Genomic DNA, 16,981 nt, shown 5'->3' with positions numbered 1-16,981 from the left:
TTATTGTGGAGTCTGAGTGTTTTACAGTTTCACTATAGGTATTTGTAAATCACTTGCATGTACAGTGTAGAGGCTATTCTGTGAGGTGCAGGTGCCAAGCATGTATGCGAGTCTGAGCCAATACAGGTGCCATGTATGTGAGACTGCCAGTGCAGGTGCCGTGCAAGTATGCGAGTCTGTGCAAGTGCTGTGCATAATAGTCTGTGTCAGTGCAGGTGCTGTGTATAGGAGTCTGTGCCAGTGCAGGTGCTGTGTATAGGAGTCTGTGCCAGTGCAGGTGCTGTGTATAGGAGTCTGTGCTAGTGCAGGTGCTTTGTATAGGAGTCTGTGTCAGTGCAGGTGCTGTGTATAGGAGTCTGTGCCAGTGCAGGTGCTGTGTATAGGAGTCTGTGCCAGTGCAGGTGCTGTGTATAGGAGTCTGTGCTAGTGCAGGTGCTTTGTATAGGAGTCTGTGTCAGTGCAGGTGCTGTGTATAGGAGTCTGTGCCAGTGCAGGTGCTGTGTATAGGAGTCTGTGCCAGTGCAGGTGCTGTGTATAAGAGTCTGTGTCAGTGCAGGTGCTGTGTATAGGAGTCTGTGCCAGTGCAGGTGCTGTGTATAGGAGTCTGTGCTAGTGCAGGTGCTTTGTATAGGAGTCTGTGCAGGTGCTTTGTATAGGAGTCTGTGCAGGTGCTTTGTATAGGAGTCTGTGCAGGTGCTTTGTATAGGAGTCTGTGCAGGTGCTTTGTATAGGAGTCTTTGCCAGTGCAGGTGCTGTGTATAGGAGTCTGTGTCAGTGCAGGTGCTGTGTATAGGAGTCTGTGTCAGTGCAGGTGCTGTGTATAGGAGTCTGTGTCAGTGCAGGTGCTTTGTATAGGAGTCTGTGCAGGTGCTTTGTATAGGAGTCTTTGCCAGTGCAGGTGCTGTGTATAGGAGTCTGTGTCAGTGCAGGTGCTGTGTATAGGAGTCTGTGTCCGTGTAGGTGCTGTGTATAGGAGTCTGTGTCAGTGCAGGTGCTGTGTATAGGAGTCTGTGCCAGTGCAGGTGCTGTGTATAGGAGTCTGTGCTAGTGCAGGTGCTTTGTATAGGAGTCTGTGCTAGTGCAGGTGCTTTGTATAGGAGTCTGTGCAGGTGCTATGTATAGGAGTCTGTGCAGGTGCTTTGTATAGGAGTCTGTGCAGGTGCTTTGTATAGGAGTCTGTGCAGGTGCTTTGTATAGGAGTCTGTGCAGGTGCTTTGTATAGGAGTCTGTGCAGGTGCTTTGTATAGGAGTCTGTGCAGGTGCTTTGTATAGGAGTCTGTGCAGGTGCTGTGTATATGAGTCTGTGTCAGTGCAGGTGCTGTGTATAGGCGTCTGTGTCAGTGCAGGTGCTGTGTATAGGAGTCTGTGTCAGTGCAGGTGCTTTGTATAGAGTCTGTGCCAGTGCAGGTGCTGTGTATAGGAGTCTGTGCCAGTGCAGGTGCTGTGTATAGGAGTCTGTGCTAGTGCAGGTGCTTTGTATAGGTGCAGGTGCTATGTATATGAGTCTGTGCAGGTGCTTTGTATAGGAGTCTTTGCCAGTGCAGGTGCTGTGTATAGGAGTCTGTGTCAGTGCAGGTGCTGTGTATAGGAGTCTGTGTCAGTGCAGGTGCTGTGTATAGGAGTCTGTGTCAGTGCAGGTGCTTTGTATAGGAGTCTGTGCCAGTGCAGGTGCTGTGTATAGGAGTCTGTGCTAGTGCAGGTGCTTTGTATAGGAGTCTGTGCCAGTGCAGGTGCTGTGTATAGGAGTCTGTGCAGGTGCTTTGTATAGGAGTCTGTGCAGGTGCTTTGTATAGGAGTCTTTGCCAGTGCAGGTGCTGTGTATAGGAGTCTGTGTCAGTGCAGGTGCTGTGTATAGGAGTCTGTGTCAGTGCAGGTGCTGTGTATAGGAGTCTGTGTCAGTGCAGGTGCTTTGTATAGGAGTCTGTGCCAGTGCAGGTGCTGTGTATAGGAGTCTGTGCCAGTGCAGGTGCTGTGTATAGGAGTCTGTGCCAGTGCAGGTGCTTTGTATAGGAGTCTGTGCCAGTGCAGGTGCTGTGTATAGGAGTCTGTGCCAGTGCAGGTGCTGTGTATAGGAGTCTGTGCCAGTGCAGGTGCTGTGTATAGGAGTCTGTGCCAGTGCAGGTGCTGTGTATAGGAGTCTGTGTCAGTGCAGGTGCTGTGTATAGGAGTCTGTGCCAGTGCAGGTGCTTTGTATAGGAGTCTGTGCCAGTGCAGGTGCTTTGTATAGGAGTCTGTGCCAGTGCAGGTGCTGTGTATAGGAGTCTGTGCCAGTGCAGGTGCTGTGTATAGGAGTCTGTGCCAGTGCAGGTGCTTTGTATAGGAGTCTGTGTCAGTGCAGGTGCTGTGTATAGGAGTCTGTGCCAGTGCAGGTGCTGTGTATAGGAGTCTGTGTCAGTGCAGGTGCTGTGTATAGGAGTCTGTGTCAGTGCAGGTGCTGTGTATAGGAGTCTGTGTCAGTGCAGGTGCTGTGTATAGGAGTCTGTGTCAGTGCAAGTGCTGTGTATAGGAGTCTGTGTCAGTGCAGGTGCTGTGTATATTAGTCTGTGTCAGTGCAGGTGCTGTGTATAGGAGTCTGTGTCAGTGCAGGTGCTGTGTATAGGAGTCTGTGTCAGTGCAGGTGCTGTGTATAGGAGTCTGTGTCAGTGCAGGTGCTGTGTATAGGAGTCTGTGCCAGTGCAGGTGCTGTGTATAGGAGTCTGTGCCAGTGCAGGTGCTGTGTATAGGAGTCTGTGCTAGTGCAGGTGCTATGTATAGGAGTCTGTGCAGGTGCTTTGTATAGGAGTCTGTGCAGGTGCTTTGTATAGGAGTCTTTGCCAGTGCAGGTGCTGTGTATAGGAATCTGTGTCAGTGCAGGTGTAGTATAGGAGTCTGTGTCAGTGCAGGTGCTGTGTATAGGAGTCTGTGTCAGTGCAGGTGCTTTGTATAGGAGTCTGTGCCAGTGCAGGTGCTGTGTATAGGAGTCTGTGCCAGTGCAGGTGCTGTGTATAGGAGTCTGTGCTAGTGCAGGTGCTTTGTATAGGAGTCTGTGCAGGTGCTATGTATATGAGTCTGTGCAGGTGAGTTGTATAGGAGTCTGTGCAGGTGAGTTGTATAGGAGTCTGTGCAGGTGCTTTGTATAGGAGTCTGTGCAGGTGCTTTGTATAGGAGTCTTTGCCAGTGCAGGTGCTGTGTATAGGAGTCTGTGTCAGTGCAGGTGCTGTGTATAGGAGTCTGTGTCAGTGCAGGTGCTGTGTATAGGAGTCTGTGTCAGTGCAGGTGCTGTGTATAGGAGTCTGTGCCAGTGCAGGTGCTGTGTATAGGAGTCTGTGCTATTGCAGGTGCTTTGTATAGGAGTCTGTGCAGGTGCTTTGTATAGGAGTCTGTGCAGGTGCTTTGTATAGGAGTCTGTGCAGGTGCTTTGTATAGGAGTCTGTGCAGGTGCTTTGTATAGGAGTCTGTGCAGGTGCTTTGTATAGGAGTCTGTGCAGGTGCTTTGTATAGGAGTCTTTGCCAGTGCAGGTGCTGTGTATATGAGTCTGTGTCAGTGCAGGTGCTGTGTATAGGAGTCTGTGTCAGTGCAGGTGCTGTGTATAGGAGTCTGTGTCAGTGCAGGTGCTGTGTACAGGAGTCTGTGCCAGTGCAGGTGCTGTGTATAGGAGTCTGTGCTAGTGCAGGTGCTATGTATAGGAGTCTGTGCAGGTGCTTTGTATAGGAGTCTGTGCAGGTGCTTTGTATAGGAGTCTTTGCCAGTGCAGGTGCTTTATATAGGAGTCTGTGTCAGTGCAGGTGCTGTGTATAGGAGTCTGTGTCAGTGCAGGTGCTGTGTATAGGAGTCTGTGTCAGTGCAGGTGCTTTGTATAGGAGTATGTGCCAGTGCAGGTGCTGTGTATAGGAGTCTGTGCCAGTGCAGGTGCTGTGTATAGGAGTCTGTGCTAGTGCAGGTGCTTTGTATAGGAGTCTGTGCAGGTGCTATGTATATGAGTCTGTGCAGGTGCGTTGTATAGGAGTCTGTGCAGGTGCGTTGTATAGGAGTCTGTGCAGGTGCGTTGTATAGGAGTCTGTGCAGGTGCTTTGTATAGGAGTCTGTGCAGGTGCTTTGTATAGGAGTCTGTGCAGGTGCTTTGTATAGGAGTCTTTGCCAGTGCAGGTGCTGTGTATAGGAGTCTGTGCCAGTGCAGGTGCTGTGTATAGGAGTCTGTGCCAGTGCAGGTGCTTTGTATAGGAGTCTGTGCAGGTGCTATGTATAGGAGTCTGTGCAGGTGCTTTGTATAGGAGTCTGTGCAGGTGCTTTGTATAGGAGTCTGTGCAGGTGCTTTGTATAGGAGTCTGTGCAGGTGCTTTGTATAGGAGTCTGTGCAGGTGCTTTGTATAGGAGTCTGTGCAGGTGCTTTGTATAGGAGTCTTTGCCAGTGCAGGTGCTGTGTATAGGAGTCTGTGCCAGTGCAGTTGCTGTGTACAGGAGTCTGTGCCAGTGCAGCTGCTGTGTACAGGAGTCTGTGCCAGTGCAGCTGCTGTGTACAGGAGTCTGTGCCAGTGCAGCTGCTGTGTACAGGAGTCTGTGCCAGTGCAGCTGCTGTGTACAGGAGTCTGTGCCAGTGCAGCTGCTGTGTACAGGAGTCTGTGCCAGTGCAGAAACCCGGACGTGAGTCTGTGCCAGTGCAGGTGCTTTGTTTGTTAACTACTTCTAGTTGTGTATTTTGGGGGTTTTTTTTTTAGACATCATAGCCATTCTGTGATCCTGTATAAAAGGATCACAGAAATCCAAGGTGCATCCCCTGTTGGTTATATACACATTTTTTTAAATCATCTGCACCATGGATCTGAAATATGAACTGTACAATTAGAAGTGATGACACCAGAATATACTCTTTACACAGATTACTTTTATAGACATTTGTGCATCACTTGTGTAATATATATTGTACCTGCAGGTTCTGGCTATATGATAGTGGCATAGTACACTTTCATCCAAACTAGTTGGATGGTTGCAATGAAAAATTGACAATCAGTAATTTCTTCCCAAACCCCGGAAAATGGCCAAAAACAGTCGTTCAAGCAAGTTGTTTCAATCCGTTATGGATTAATCAGTCAGGTCGACCACTATTGGTCGATATTGACATGGCCGACACATGAAAAGGTTGACATGGCATTTTTAACCTTTTTGAGTGTAATTTTTTCCATAACATGGCCAGGAGCCCCAGTTAGTGCACCACGTCCCCTTGCTGCACTCCACTACCGCTGCATCGACACAGGTTAATATTCCCAATCATAGTCCACGTGGATGGTAAAGTATGGGGGAAAAAAATTACAAATCATCTGGGTTTTTTTTTAAAGGCATGTTGACTCTTTCATGTGTTGACCATTTTAATGTTTCGACCTTTTTCCTATGTCGACCTAATCCATGTCCACCTACCATCCAGATACCGTTTTAATAAAACTGATTTAAGCAACTTATCTGAAGGACCATTTTGTCCGTGTCCCAGGGTTTGTGAGCAGATTGCTGATTGTCATTTGTTCCCACACATTACCAGATTGTCATTCTAACCAAACAACTAGGTGGATGAAAGTTGGTCTTGTAGTGTATGGCTAGCTTAGATTTCGAAGTGCAATGTAATAAACTGTGTATGAGTACGACTACTGCTCTCTTGTTTCCATATTGGTGTGCATGTGTGAGAGAATAAAAGGCCCTGAGCTGAATCAGGCAGAATTTTTACTTAACCACTGTGCTTGTGATACTGACTATGTGCGATTTTGGCTAAGTGTCAATTTTGACTATCTTTTCTAAGAGATAGTCAAAATTGACTTGCCTGCACAGTCTATCTAGGCTTGCGATGCCGACCGCACATAGGCATCCTATCAGGATCGCAAGGTGGCTTTCACCTTGCGATCTACACTAACTTTTCTTACGATTTTGACTATATAGTCATAATCGTTAGCAAAAAATCTTGCCGTGTGTACAACACCATTATAGTGTATAGGAATAATATGGTAGCCAAGCAATGTCTACCATTTCTGGGCTTTAAATCCCTCCAATGTATAGAAATTTTGTATTTATTATTACAGTCCAGGTTTTAAGCATATCCATGCTTGAGTCCAGGGGGTATATTTACTAAAATTTAGATGTTTGAATACTCTTTATGAATCTTCAATATAGATTGAAATTGATTATTTTTTTATTTTCTAAAATCCTTACAAAAATCCCTCATTTACTTAAATTAGATTTTTCATTTGATTTTCAAATCAAATTTGACGTGGATTCATGTTTGGTAGGGATTTAGAGTTGAATTTATGAAATCCCTTCCAAAATTGAACCACAAATTCCCATTAAAATCCCCACCAAAATCGAATGCAAAATCGAACAGAACTTCCTCATTGTTTCCTATTGGTCCAGATGTATCATATGTACACTAATTAAAGGGAAAACTCTCTATTTTCACTGTTTTATACATGAAAACCTAAGTTATTTTTTTTATTATTGGTTGTTTTTTTTTAAAATAATTTACAGCTGAAATATTTGGAAATAAATTTAGCCCTAATCTGCCTTCCACTTTCTGTGCTCACATAGTCCGTTGTTAAAAAGTAAAAAACCTCTGCCTGCTCCCTGTTTATTGCATAATCTGGGGGGATTGGTTTATTTAATGCACAATTATGCAGTAGGCAACAATGCACAATGATTTTTGCCAAATGATATAATAATAATATGCCTTCTGGATATTTTTTTTTAAATCAACCAAAGATGCATTCTGTCATGGATTGGGTGGCTATATGTGCCTCTTTATACTTATGCTCAGCAGGAGTTTGTGGATTTGACAATGAAGTCAGAAGCCAGGAGCAACAGTCATAGCCTAAATTACCTTTTTTTGGTGGAAGGGGAACAAATTAGAACAATATAGTAGCAATTACTATTAGCACATACTGGTATCTTAAACAACTACCATCCCTTTGTCATTTGTCCTACAAGAATTTTGCAGACAGGGATGAATTGCTGAGGATGTAGGCGTCATGGGATGATCCAGGATAGCCAGTTACAACACTCATGATTTTACAATTCATTATATCATTCAGCCAAAGTGCCCAATATTGTCTTCTGGGGCTATCTATTGCACATTAACAGAATAAGTATGATGTCTATAAGTATAAATATGTGCACTATTCAACTCATGAAGCTGTTGATGGTGCTCTGATTGATCCTCAAGGGTTATCTCAGTAAGGTGGTGATTTACATTGTGCATGTAGGTGCACAACATACCATAACCTTGGACATCCATTATTACTACTTCCACACTGCCGTATATGCTCTTGGAACTTAAAAAGTCATCACTATCAATTTCCTACCTTTAGAATGGTCTTTAGAAGTCAAAATCAAATGTCTAACATCATTCTAAACTTTTGGGGATTTGAGGTTCGATTTTGAGTTTGATTTCAAATCGATTTGCAAATCGAATTTTAGTAAATGAGGGGATTTTATGTTGGGCTATGGGATAACATCAATGTTTTCCAGAAATTCGATTTTTATTGGTATGTGAGTTGAATCTGGCTTTAGAATTGATTTGACATTCGATTTGGTGTTTAGTAGATCTGTTCAATCCAAATCGAATGGAAACAGAATGCCAAAATCCCTACTAAATCAAAATCGAACTATAGTAAATTTTGCGCCAGATGGTTAAATCAGATTCACTGAGGTACTAATTGTCAGCTGTGCTCAAACATGGATATCCTTAAAACCTGGACTGTAATGGCAGAGTTTGGGAAGATCTGGTTTAAGTCATTGTATGGTGATCAGCACAATATCTACTAAGGGGGCACATAGTTTGAAAGAGGAGACTTGTTACAGCTGTCTGTTAACCTGTAAAGCAAGAAGCCATTTATAGGCAGAAGGTAGATGTCACAGTGAAAAAAATGAAAGGGCTCCGGTCCTCAGGGTCCCCTAACAGTGCATATGTTAACCTGGAGTGATGTTGGCACGATATGCCGTTTCATAACAACGAATCATCTATACCGCTCAGTGTGTACAGGTGAGTGCGCGTTCCCGTAGTTGCTAGCGACAGACACTAGGTTTGTTGTGCTGCCCATCAAACCTAGCAACCTTGTTTATGCTAATGAAAGACGCAACAGGATTGTTTGTCTTTTAGTAAAGTCATCCCAGTTTGTACACTCAGTCTGGGCTCAAGGGCATTAATTCCACTGTCTGAATGAATGCGCATTGCTGCTGTGCGTACCCAACTTAATAGATCTCAGTATCACAAGTGACACAATTAACACCACTTTTAAAATGTGTCAGCCAGCAATGACTACACCTGTGCATTAACAAGGAGATCTGGAAATCTTGCACTGTTAGGGATCCCTGAGGACTGGCACTGGGAAACAATACATTAGGGGATTTGTGCTGCAGGCGTTTCTGGCAGTATGTGTGCATGGCTGTAGCGGAATGATCAGACCATGCTTTGTGTGGGGATATATGTATTAAGCTATACACTTCTCTTTGGGGCTGGTGCTTGGAAGGATGTGGTTTTCTGTACATTCTCTTTGTTTCATTGGTTTTATTCCAAGGCCGTGATATGTTGCCAGGGAGGTGTTTTGACTGATCATTCATTGTTTACATCAAGTGACCTACCTGATTCTGGAATAAGGAATAAGCCACAGCACGCCTCAGGCTTACATTACATGCTGGGACTTGTAGTTTACCAGCGCTGGGGAGCTTACAGGTTGCTTACCTTAGTCTACATATTCTTGGAATTTGGGAAATGTCATTTGTATGAGTGTCAGTTGTATGGATATATCAGGTTGTAATTATAAATATCTATCTATCTATCTATCTATCTATCTATCTATCTATCTATCTATCTACATATACATACATATACACACACACACACACACACACACACACACACACACACAATAAAATATTTATTTTAGCTGGTCAGGAACGCGTCTTAGTCTATTTGTCTCTAACCAGGTTTTGGCTTCTCTGTATTTGTACTGTATTTGTACTATATGTATATTATATATGCCTGTCTGCATATATACATATATAAATGGATATTTATGTATATTATATACACATACATAAATATAATTTTGCAGCTACTAATTGTGCCCTTTCTCTCTAACACTTTCTCGCCATCACACTTGTGCTCACATACTGTATGTGATTTTGGTGGGTGGGGGCAGGAGGTCTCTGTGTCCATTTAAGGCCTATCTGATACACATCTGACTCTCTCTCTGTCTTTCTCTCCTGCTTGCAATGCATCTTGGGTAGAATTATGGAACAAGCATCGGGAAGTGAAAAAGCAAAAAGCTATGGAAAAACCGAGTAAGAATCCAGAGAAACCCCCCAAACCTTTCCCAGATCTGCCAGCAGGGCGGTCCCAGAGAGACATGCCTTAGGGCTGGCCCAGCATATCATGATTTGACTTGTGCTGGACAGTAGATCTTTTACATACCATCTAGAATATGTGAATTTACATTTTGTTTTGAAGTAGCCAAAGACTATTCTATTCCCTTACCCTGTTAATACCGTAAGGGATTAATTATACCAGAAATTAACTTCTGTTTTTCAATTATAGACCACAACAATATATTTTTCTTTCCTAAACCACAGTTTTCACTTAAAGGATTATACAGACCTTTACATAGAAACATATTATTTGACGGCAGATGAGAACCACTTGGCCCATCTAGTCTAGAGTTAAGTCAGGGGTGGCTACCGCCCTTTGAGGCAACATTTATGTAAACACTCTAAATCGGTTAAAATAATTACGCTAAATGCTATTCTGATGACTACGTTTTCATCTTAATTTGTAGGTTGATGGCAGCCATTTTGTTCGTTTGATGTGAAAATGTACCCGTAATCTACATAGAGTACGGCAGCCATTTTGTATGCTCAATCAGTATTGATGAGTGTATCCTGTCAATTCACTACATGCACGGTGATGTCACTAGCTGTAGGTAAATTGAAATGCTGCCCTTCCGTAAATATTGGTTCATCACATACCATGGCGCCCTCCGTTGTATATAGATGACTGATATACCAACTATAGTGGTTTGCAGGCGAGAAAATTGGCTATCTTCTACCTATTTATTCTGGAAATAGAATAAGTTTCAATTACTTACAGTGCACATAAGAAATTTTTTAGACTGTAGAATGTAAACATGACATTTAGCCTAATCACTAATTTATAAGGCAACGTCGTTGCGAAATTTTCTCTTTTCAGTTCAGTAGGGAATTGTTTAGTTTAATGGGCAAGGCGGCATGTTAGTATTGGTGCTGTGTTAATGTAATGTATGGAGGACATTAATGCGGATCTTACCAACATTACTGACAAGTATAGCATCTAATTCTGCTTGCAGTACTAAGTAATGCTCACAGTGTCATCAGGAATAGGAATAATAATGTATTTGTTGTCTACTTTTAATCAGCAAGGCCCGTTCTGCTAATATCAGTGTTATAGTGTATTTATCTGTAAATTCTACAAAGCGTTACCTTCAGGACTAATATAAGGGATACCTTTTTAAAGGCATTTAGCGTTCCCCTGCGCCCAGTAAATGGTTTAGACTGCGTGATAACCCAGTAACGACTGAGCACATGTAGCAATGAGGGATTTAGTAGACAGAGGCTGTCTGGTGCGTTAGTACCATCAGTCTGGGACATTCCGGGGTGTGCTGGCAGATTTGCCATTGGTGAATGATTTGTTGGGGTTTCTTGTCCTGAGTTAGTAATTGTAGTGGTGAATTCGCTCCCCTCCCCTTGTCACACTCACTCCATCCTCCCCAATTTTAGCGCTTTTTGATCATGCTTCTACCTCTCTCATATCATTCACACCATATTTGGAAGTTTTTACTACCCTCTCCACTGCTTCATCCTACGAACCCCTGAGTACCTACATCCCTGCAGCTTTGAAACCATCTCTAACCACAGTTACTGTGGCTTGCTGTCATTTAAAACCATAAAAGGAATGTTACCTTTTAATGTAGAAGAATGTGTTAAGTATCTCTACAAAGTCTGCAGAGAGATCACGGATTTGAACCTTTCATCATCTTGGCTTAGTGGCGGGTCAATTTGGTTTTACGTGTGATCAAAGCCACCTACTGCAGTGGATGTATAGGTTCTCAAAGTGTATAAATTAAGTAGTACTATACTCTGATTAGATTATGTCTAATTGTTTTTTTTGCTTTTATTTTAACAGTACATTGCATTGTTACTATGCTGGATATTTACTTTAAGGTTTCATTTCTTGATTCCGAAGGCGCTCTAGACCAAAGACTGGCAACCTTCTGTAATCCACGGTTGTCTGAGCACCGTGAACGATGTCAGTAAGTGACATCAGAATACTGAGGAATGCCCAGTCCTGGTCTAGAACCTCTCCTATCTTTTTAGAATACAAAATGACCAAGGAAGTTCTGTAAGTCAATGTGAGTTAAGAATATTGGATCTCCATTGGCCTGGACCATCAAACTCGCTCTCTCTCTTTAAGCTGTTGTCCTCTTTACCTCCTGCAGGCGTAGAGCAGCCCAAACAGGTCCCTGATAGCGCAGACACTGAAGAGAAGAGATCTCAGATCAGTGCAGACAGTGGCTTGAGTGTCACATCGGGATCTCAGGTAAAGAAGACCGCATTCGACATTAGCCAGTTACCTTATCGGAAACTGGTGGTGATGACTCTTGGTGTTTTCTGACAACAATGATGTTCTTTCATTCGTATCATGGTGCTTGGGCGAGGCTCCCCTTGTCTCACTGTATGGGTTGTTGTTTGTTTTTTTTCTTTTGCCTCCGGAAGCAGCGGAGTGATTTGGGTAGTGTCAGTACTGGACCGTCCATCCTCATCAGAAGCAGCAGTCAGGACTCTGAACTCAGCACAGTGGTAGGATCAGCATATGCTTCACGATACTGTGTTGAGGGGGTGGTGCGGTTAGTTAGTGGGGGAGAATTTGATTGTCAAAGGACAAACTTGTTTTTCTGCATATAGCAGCTGGATAAATCTGTTCCTACAGGTCAGTAACAGCTCTGGGGAAACACTGGGAGCCGATAGTGATCTGAGCAGCAATGCTGGGGACACATTGGGAGGACCAGGTGGAGGACATCTGTCAGGATCCAGAGCCGCGGTGTCTGACAGTGAGATTCAGATGAGCTCACTCACTGGCGCTATATTTGTAAGCACAATATTATAGATTTGTGTTTTTCTTTTTATCTATATATCCATTTCTGGGATGTCAGTAGACTTCTGAGTTCCTTTCCATTCCACCAATTTGCCCTGTGTGTCATCGGTCTTCGTTTGCCACTCTTGAGGGGTCTGGGACTCAATGTCGATACCAGTTAGGTCGACACCACTTAGGTCGTCATCAGTTGGTCGACACCAGAAATAAATTGACACGGACAAAAGGTCGACGTGGAAAAAGGTTGACATGAGGTTTTTTTATGTCTTTTTGGTGTTTTCTTCGGGGACCAGAAACCCCAATTAGTGCACCGTGTCCCCTCGCATGGCTCGCTTTGCTCACCATGCTTCGGGCAAGGTTACCGTTGCCAATCGTAGTCCACGTGGATCGCAAAGTATGAAAAAGTTAAAAAAAAAAAATGAAAGAAAAAAAAAGGGAAAAACTCATGTCGACCTATTTCTGGTGTCAACCTAAGGTGTGTCGACCTAAGTGGTGTCGCCCTAATTGGTGTCAACCTGGAGTCCGGATACCCTCTTGAGCTAGGTACACATCTAAAGATTTATCTGTCCGGTTGGAACAAAAATCTTGTAATATATGGAAGCAAATGACAATCAAACATTTGCTCCCGGGCGTGAAGAGCAAAACAACCATCTATTGATGTATAAAGGAGGTCACTAGCTGGATGAGTATGGGATCCCAATGTATTTTAACCCTAAACCACCCCACCCGCAACTAAACCATAATTGTCCCCTCCCGCAGCTTAACCCTAATTGTCTCCCCTCACAGCCTTACCCTAATTGTCTCCTCTCACGGCCTAAGCCTAACACTAATTGTCTCCTCTTGCATGGTAACCCTAATTGACCCATTCCCGCAGCCTAAACCTAATTGTGCCATTCCCGCAGCCTAAACCTAATTGTGCCATTCCTGTAGCCTAACCCTCATTGTCCCCTTTTGCAGCCATTGTCCCCTCTTGCAGCCTAACCCTTATTGTCCCCTCTCGCAGCCTAACCCTCATTGTCCCCTCTCGCATCCTAACCCTACCTGTCTCCCGTAGCCTAACACCCCACCCCCCATACCGGATCTATTCCCACTCTGTGGGTGTAGTGGACACCGACAAGTGGGAATAGCCCTGGTGCACCATGATTCCGTCTGTCGGCATTGTCGACGTCTGTATCCTGCATGCCGGGATCACGACAGCCGGCGTTTTAACTGCAACTGCTAATACTTACCATGGGCACCCATCGGCATTGTGAATGTAGGGATTCTGACCACCGGGACCCTGACTACATTCCCACTAGCCAACAGGGGAGATGCAATCAGTTGGGTATTTTTGGGGTACTTTGTATCAAACTTTCTAAAGAGCACAAGTTGCCCATAGAAATCAGTCACCTACTAGCATTTTATAGAATGTACAAGTTAAATGCTAGCTAGAATGTGATGTGTTGCCATAGGCAACACCTCCACTCGTTTTATAATGTGATACACCTCCCCCTTTGTGTTGAAGCCCATCCTGTCCCATACAACCAGATCAGATACATTTGTTCCTGTGTTACAGCTGGAGGACTGGTCAGACTTAGGGTTGTTTTTACTGGTTTTTAAACCCTCCGTTAAGCGCGTGGTTATATTCCATTCCACACACACACCTTTATTTCTCCCTGCTCTTTACTGGGTAGCTATTGCTGAACATACTGCATGGGGCCGGATGTAATAGCTTGTGAGCTCCGGCCGTCTCGCAAGCCATTACATCCAGCACACGATTGGGAGCTGCATTGCTTCATGTTCCATATCCAGCAGAACAGCACCTCTAGTGGTCAAGCTGGCATGAGAAATGCTATCATACTGCTTTGTCTTCATGCATTTATTTTTGGACAAAACATCTGTAAATTGATGGGACAACTTTTAATCTGGCCAACAAGAAGTGCTGAACATTGTCTACATAAGTAACATCAGAAAAAGGTGTAGTGAAGTTGTACATTAGGCAGCCCTTTTTGTTTGGTTCAGGCAGGAACATTAGGGGTAATTACATTAGGGGTAGGGGTATTAAGGGTAGGCCTTGGATGGGTTAAACTGTATTGGGGATGCATTTCAAGTTTTCTAGAATGTTAAATGATAAATGCACGTTTACCTTACTGTCCTACAAAGTTTTGCATCAAGGGTTTCATATCCACCTTCTATATTTCCAGTATATGCCAGTTGTTTTTATTAACAAATCTGTAATTGCCTAGTAATGCAAAGTAGAAAATGTCGGTGTTTCTCTATGTCGCTCCACAGGAGATGCGTGGACATCCCGACAGTTCATATCCCTTACATCACATTGATGTTATCAACTCTTCTTCCTCTTTGTCTGCACAACAGGGGAAGCCCCAAGTGCTGCGTCCTGGAGAAAAAGAGAACAGTCTCAGCCCAGGGCGTCCCCCACAAGATGACAGCCAGCGCATTTACCTGTATGAGGGACTTTTGGGTAAGACACACACTTGAATCCATGCTAATTCTATTAATTTCCCTTGTTTTCTTTTGTCTGGTGTTAATACAGCTGGGGTGAATTAATAATGCTGTTCATGTTTCAGGACTCTTCCTGCCTTCTGTAGATGTGTTACGAAGTTGCCAATGGAGAAATTGTTGTATTCCCTTATCTGCTTCTCTTCCCTTATTCCTTTATCTGCTTACTAATGATCATTTGATCATTTTAAGGTTTTTGTGGTCTATTTCTATTAATGTAAAAGTACATTAAACAGTGAATTGCCCATTCCTGAACCCAAGGAGTGGAGATTCCTTCTCGCAGACCCCTTTCTTTTTGTTAGAGAAACTGAACTAGATCTAGGGGACATCTCGTTTCCTTCCAAGAAATTGTTGCTCCCTAATGGCTAGCCACACCCCTAAGCATGGGCCCCTACTACTGCATCCCCCCGGTGGGCCCTTCACGCATACCTTGACCTGTTGAGGGATAGCATTCACATTGTAAAACGTGTATATATAACTATCGCCGTTTCCTCTGTGTAGGACATGGCCTAGTAATATGCATGTTACAGTCTGTGCGGCACAGCGCCGTTGGTTTGCATTTCATAAACGAGCACATTAGTTTGTTTTTCAGTGACAAATGACAGAATTGTTCTGGGCACATGGAACTCATGGAAGCTGCCAGTACAATGCCACAGTGATTTTGCAGTGTTATATATTCTGACTGTAACTAACCATGGAGCAGATGTATTAAGCCTGGAGAAGTGATAAAGCATGGATAAGTGGAAGTTGATAACGCACCAGCTGATCATTTTGTGTTTGAAAAATGACAGGAGCTGATTGTCTGGTGCGTTATCACCTTCCACTTATCACTGCTTTTATCACTTCTCCAGGCTTAATACATCTGCCCCCATGTTTGCATTGTCTCTAAAGGCCAGTACACACTAGGAGAGATGTGTGCTGAGATATCTGTCACAGACATCTCTCCCCCTGCTCAGCACAGTGCAGTGCGATGTGTGCTGAGCGAGGACGGGTGGGGCGCTCATTTCACCCAGCGCCCCACCCGTCTAGCACCGGTGATAACAACACGTGGGGCCGCGCATCGCTGTTGCTGGGGGGCATACACACGCGCATCGCTGTCGCTGGGGGGCATACACACGAGAGACCGGTGCTCAACTTCTAAGCAATCTAGTCAGATTGCTTAGATTTTAAGCAAAGATCTCCGTGTGTACCCCCCTTAATAATCTCAGCTTCTGCTCTGGAGACTTGTATGTGACCCCTGTCATCTTCTGCTTACGGATTCTTTTCTGGCTTTCACTGTCACTGAGACCTGTGTAACACTTGGTGTATGTACCGCCTACATACAGTGGTGGGGCCCATTGTAGGCTGAACCAATGTTCTTAAATACAGTTTGGTCACAACCAGTGAATGGTTAGGATGAATATTGGTCCAGCTTACAAAGTGTCTGAGTGCGCTGTGTGTAAGTAACACTTTAACCCTGCCTTGCCCTTTTCTCTCCTCTCATGCTGCATTCTGCTGTGGGCTGGCTTTGTACAGGAAGAGATAAGGGTTCAGTCTGGGACCAGCTGGAAGATGCAGCGATGGAGACCTTCTCACTGAGTAATATATTCGTCTTGACCGAGATCGCTACCCTGGCATGCGTGCCTGCTGTGTGTTTGTGATTTGCTCCTATACTGTTCCTACCTGTCCATAGCACTCTTATATCTATCTATGGCATTACCTGATCCTGAGTTCATATTTATTCACTGGGCACGTAGGTCTGAGTATAATGGTACTCGTGGCAGTGCACTACTACTATGGAACTGTTCCGGCTTGCTCTTCCTGATGGGACATGCTGGTGCTTATTGTTCCACAGTGTCAACATGTCCTAGCAGCCAATGGCTGACAGATCATACTGAGCCTTTGCGGTTGCATAATAGTATTTTTAATCTTTCTTTTTTCTTTGCATTTAAAATAAATAAATAAAAATTACGGTACTCAGTTTTATAGAACATTTTCCCATTAATTTCAATTGACAGTTAATTTCAGTAGGCTTTAGGGCCCCCATTCAAATGTATTGCTCATTGAAATATTACTCTTATGGATTTCTTGTCTCCAGTTAGAAACCAGTGAGATTATTTTTGAAGATTACTGTGACTGTTTTGCAAATCTCATCTCCCTTTAAAAGATCATCCCTGATTCACACTTTATAATGCAAGGATTTATGTGAATGAGATGTGAATGAGATGTGTGACAGTTTGCCCTTAGATGATCAGGTTAATTGGATATCTCCATGTAAATCACTAAAAAATAAAACAGCCGTTTTGGAAAAAATCACTTTGATAGATAACCCTTTAAGAATGTATTGCATAATTTCCTGCGTTGTTACA

At 43.8% G+C, this 16,981-nt stretch overlaps 1 protein-coding gene across 44 annotated transcripts in view; it reads left to right on the top strand.

The window, feature by feature from the left end:
- MADD (MAP kinase activating death domain) overlaps window positions 1-16,981 on the top strand; it is a 200,198-nt gene that overhangs the window by 143,053 nt on the left and 40,164 nt on the right. For 9 of the 44 annotated variants that reach the window (XM_063944594.1, XM_063944608.1, XM_063944602.1 and 6 more), the window contains 6 exons: window positions 9,242-9,295; window positions 11,482-11,582; window positions 11,759-11,842; window positions 11,973-12,131; window positions 14,490-14,595; window positions 16,149-16,211. In XM_063944594.1, the coding sequence (XP_063800664.1) occupies window positions 9,242-9,295; window positions 11,482-11,582; window positions 11,759-11,842; window positions 11,973-12,131; window positions 14,490-14,595; window positions 16,149-16,211 (567 nt within the window). The remainder of the gene's footprint in view (window positions 1-9,241; window positions 9,296-11,481; window positions 11,583-11,758; window positions 11,843-11,972; window positions 12,132-14,489; window positions 14,596-16,148; window positions 16,212-16,981) is intronic. The other 35 variants (XM_063944621.1, XM_063944610.1, XM_063944627.1 and 32 more) reach the window with 12 other exon arrangements.

This window comes from Pseudophryne corroboree, chromosome 11 (assembly GCF_028390025.1).
Source record: "Pseudophryne corroboree isolate aPseCor3 chromosome 11, aPseCor3.hap2, whole genome shotgun sequence".
NCBI lineage: Eukaryota > Metazoa > Chordata > Amphibia > Anura > Myobatrachidae > Pseudophryne > Pseudophryne corroboree.
Note: the sequence above shows the minus strand (reverse complement) of the source record. Positions and strands in the feature narration are given on the sequence as shown.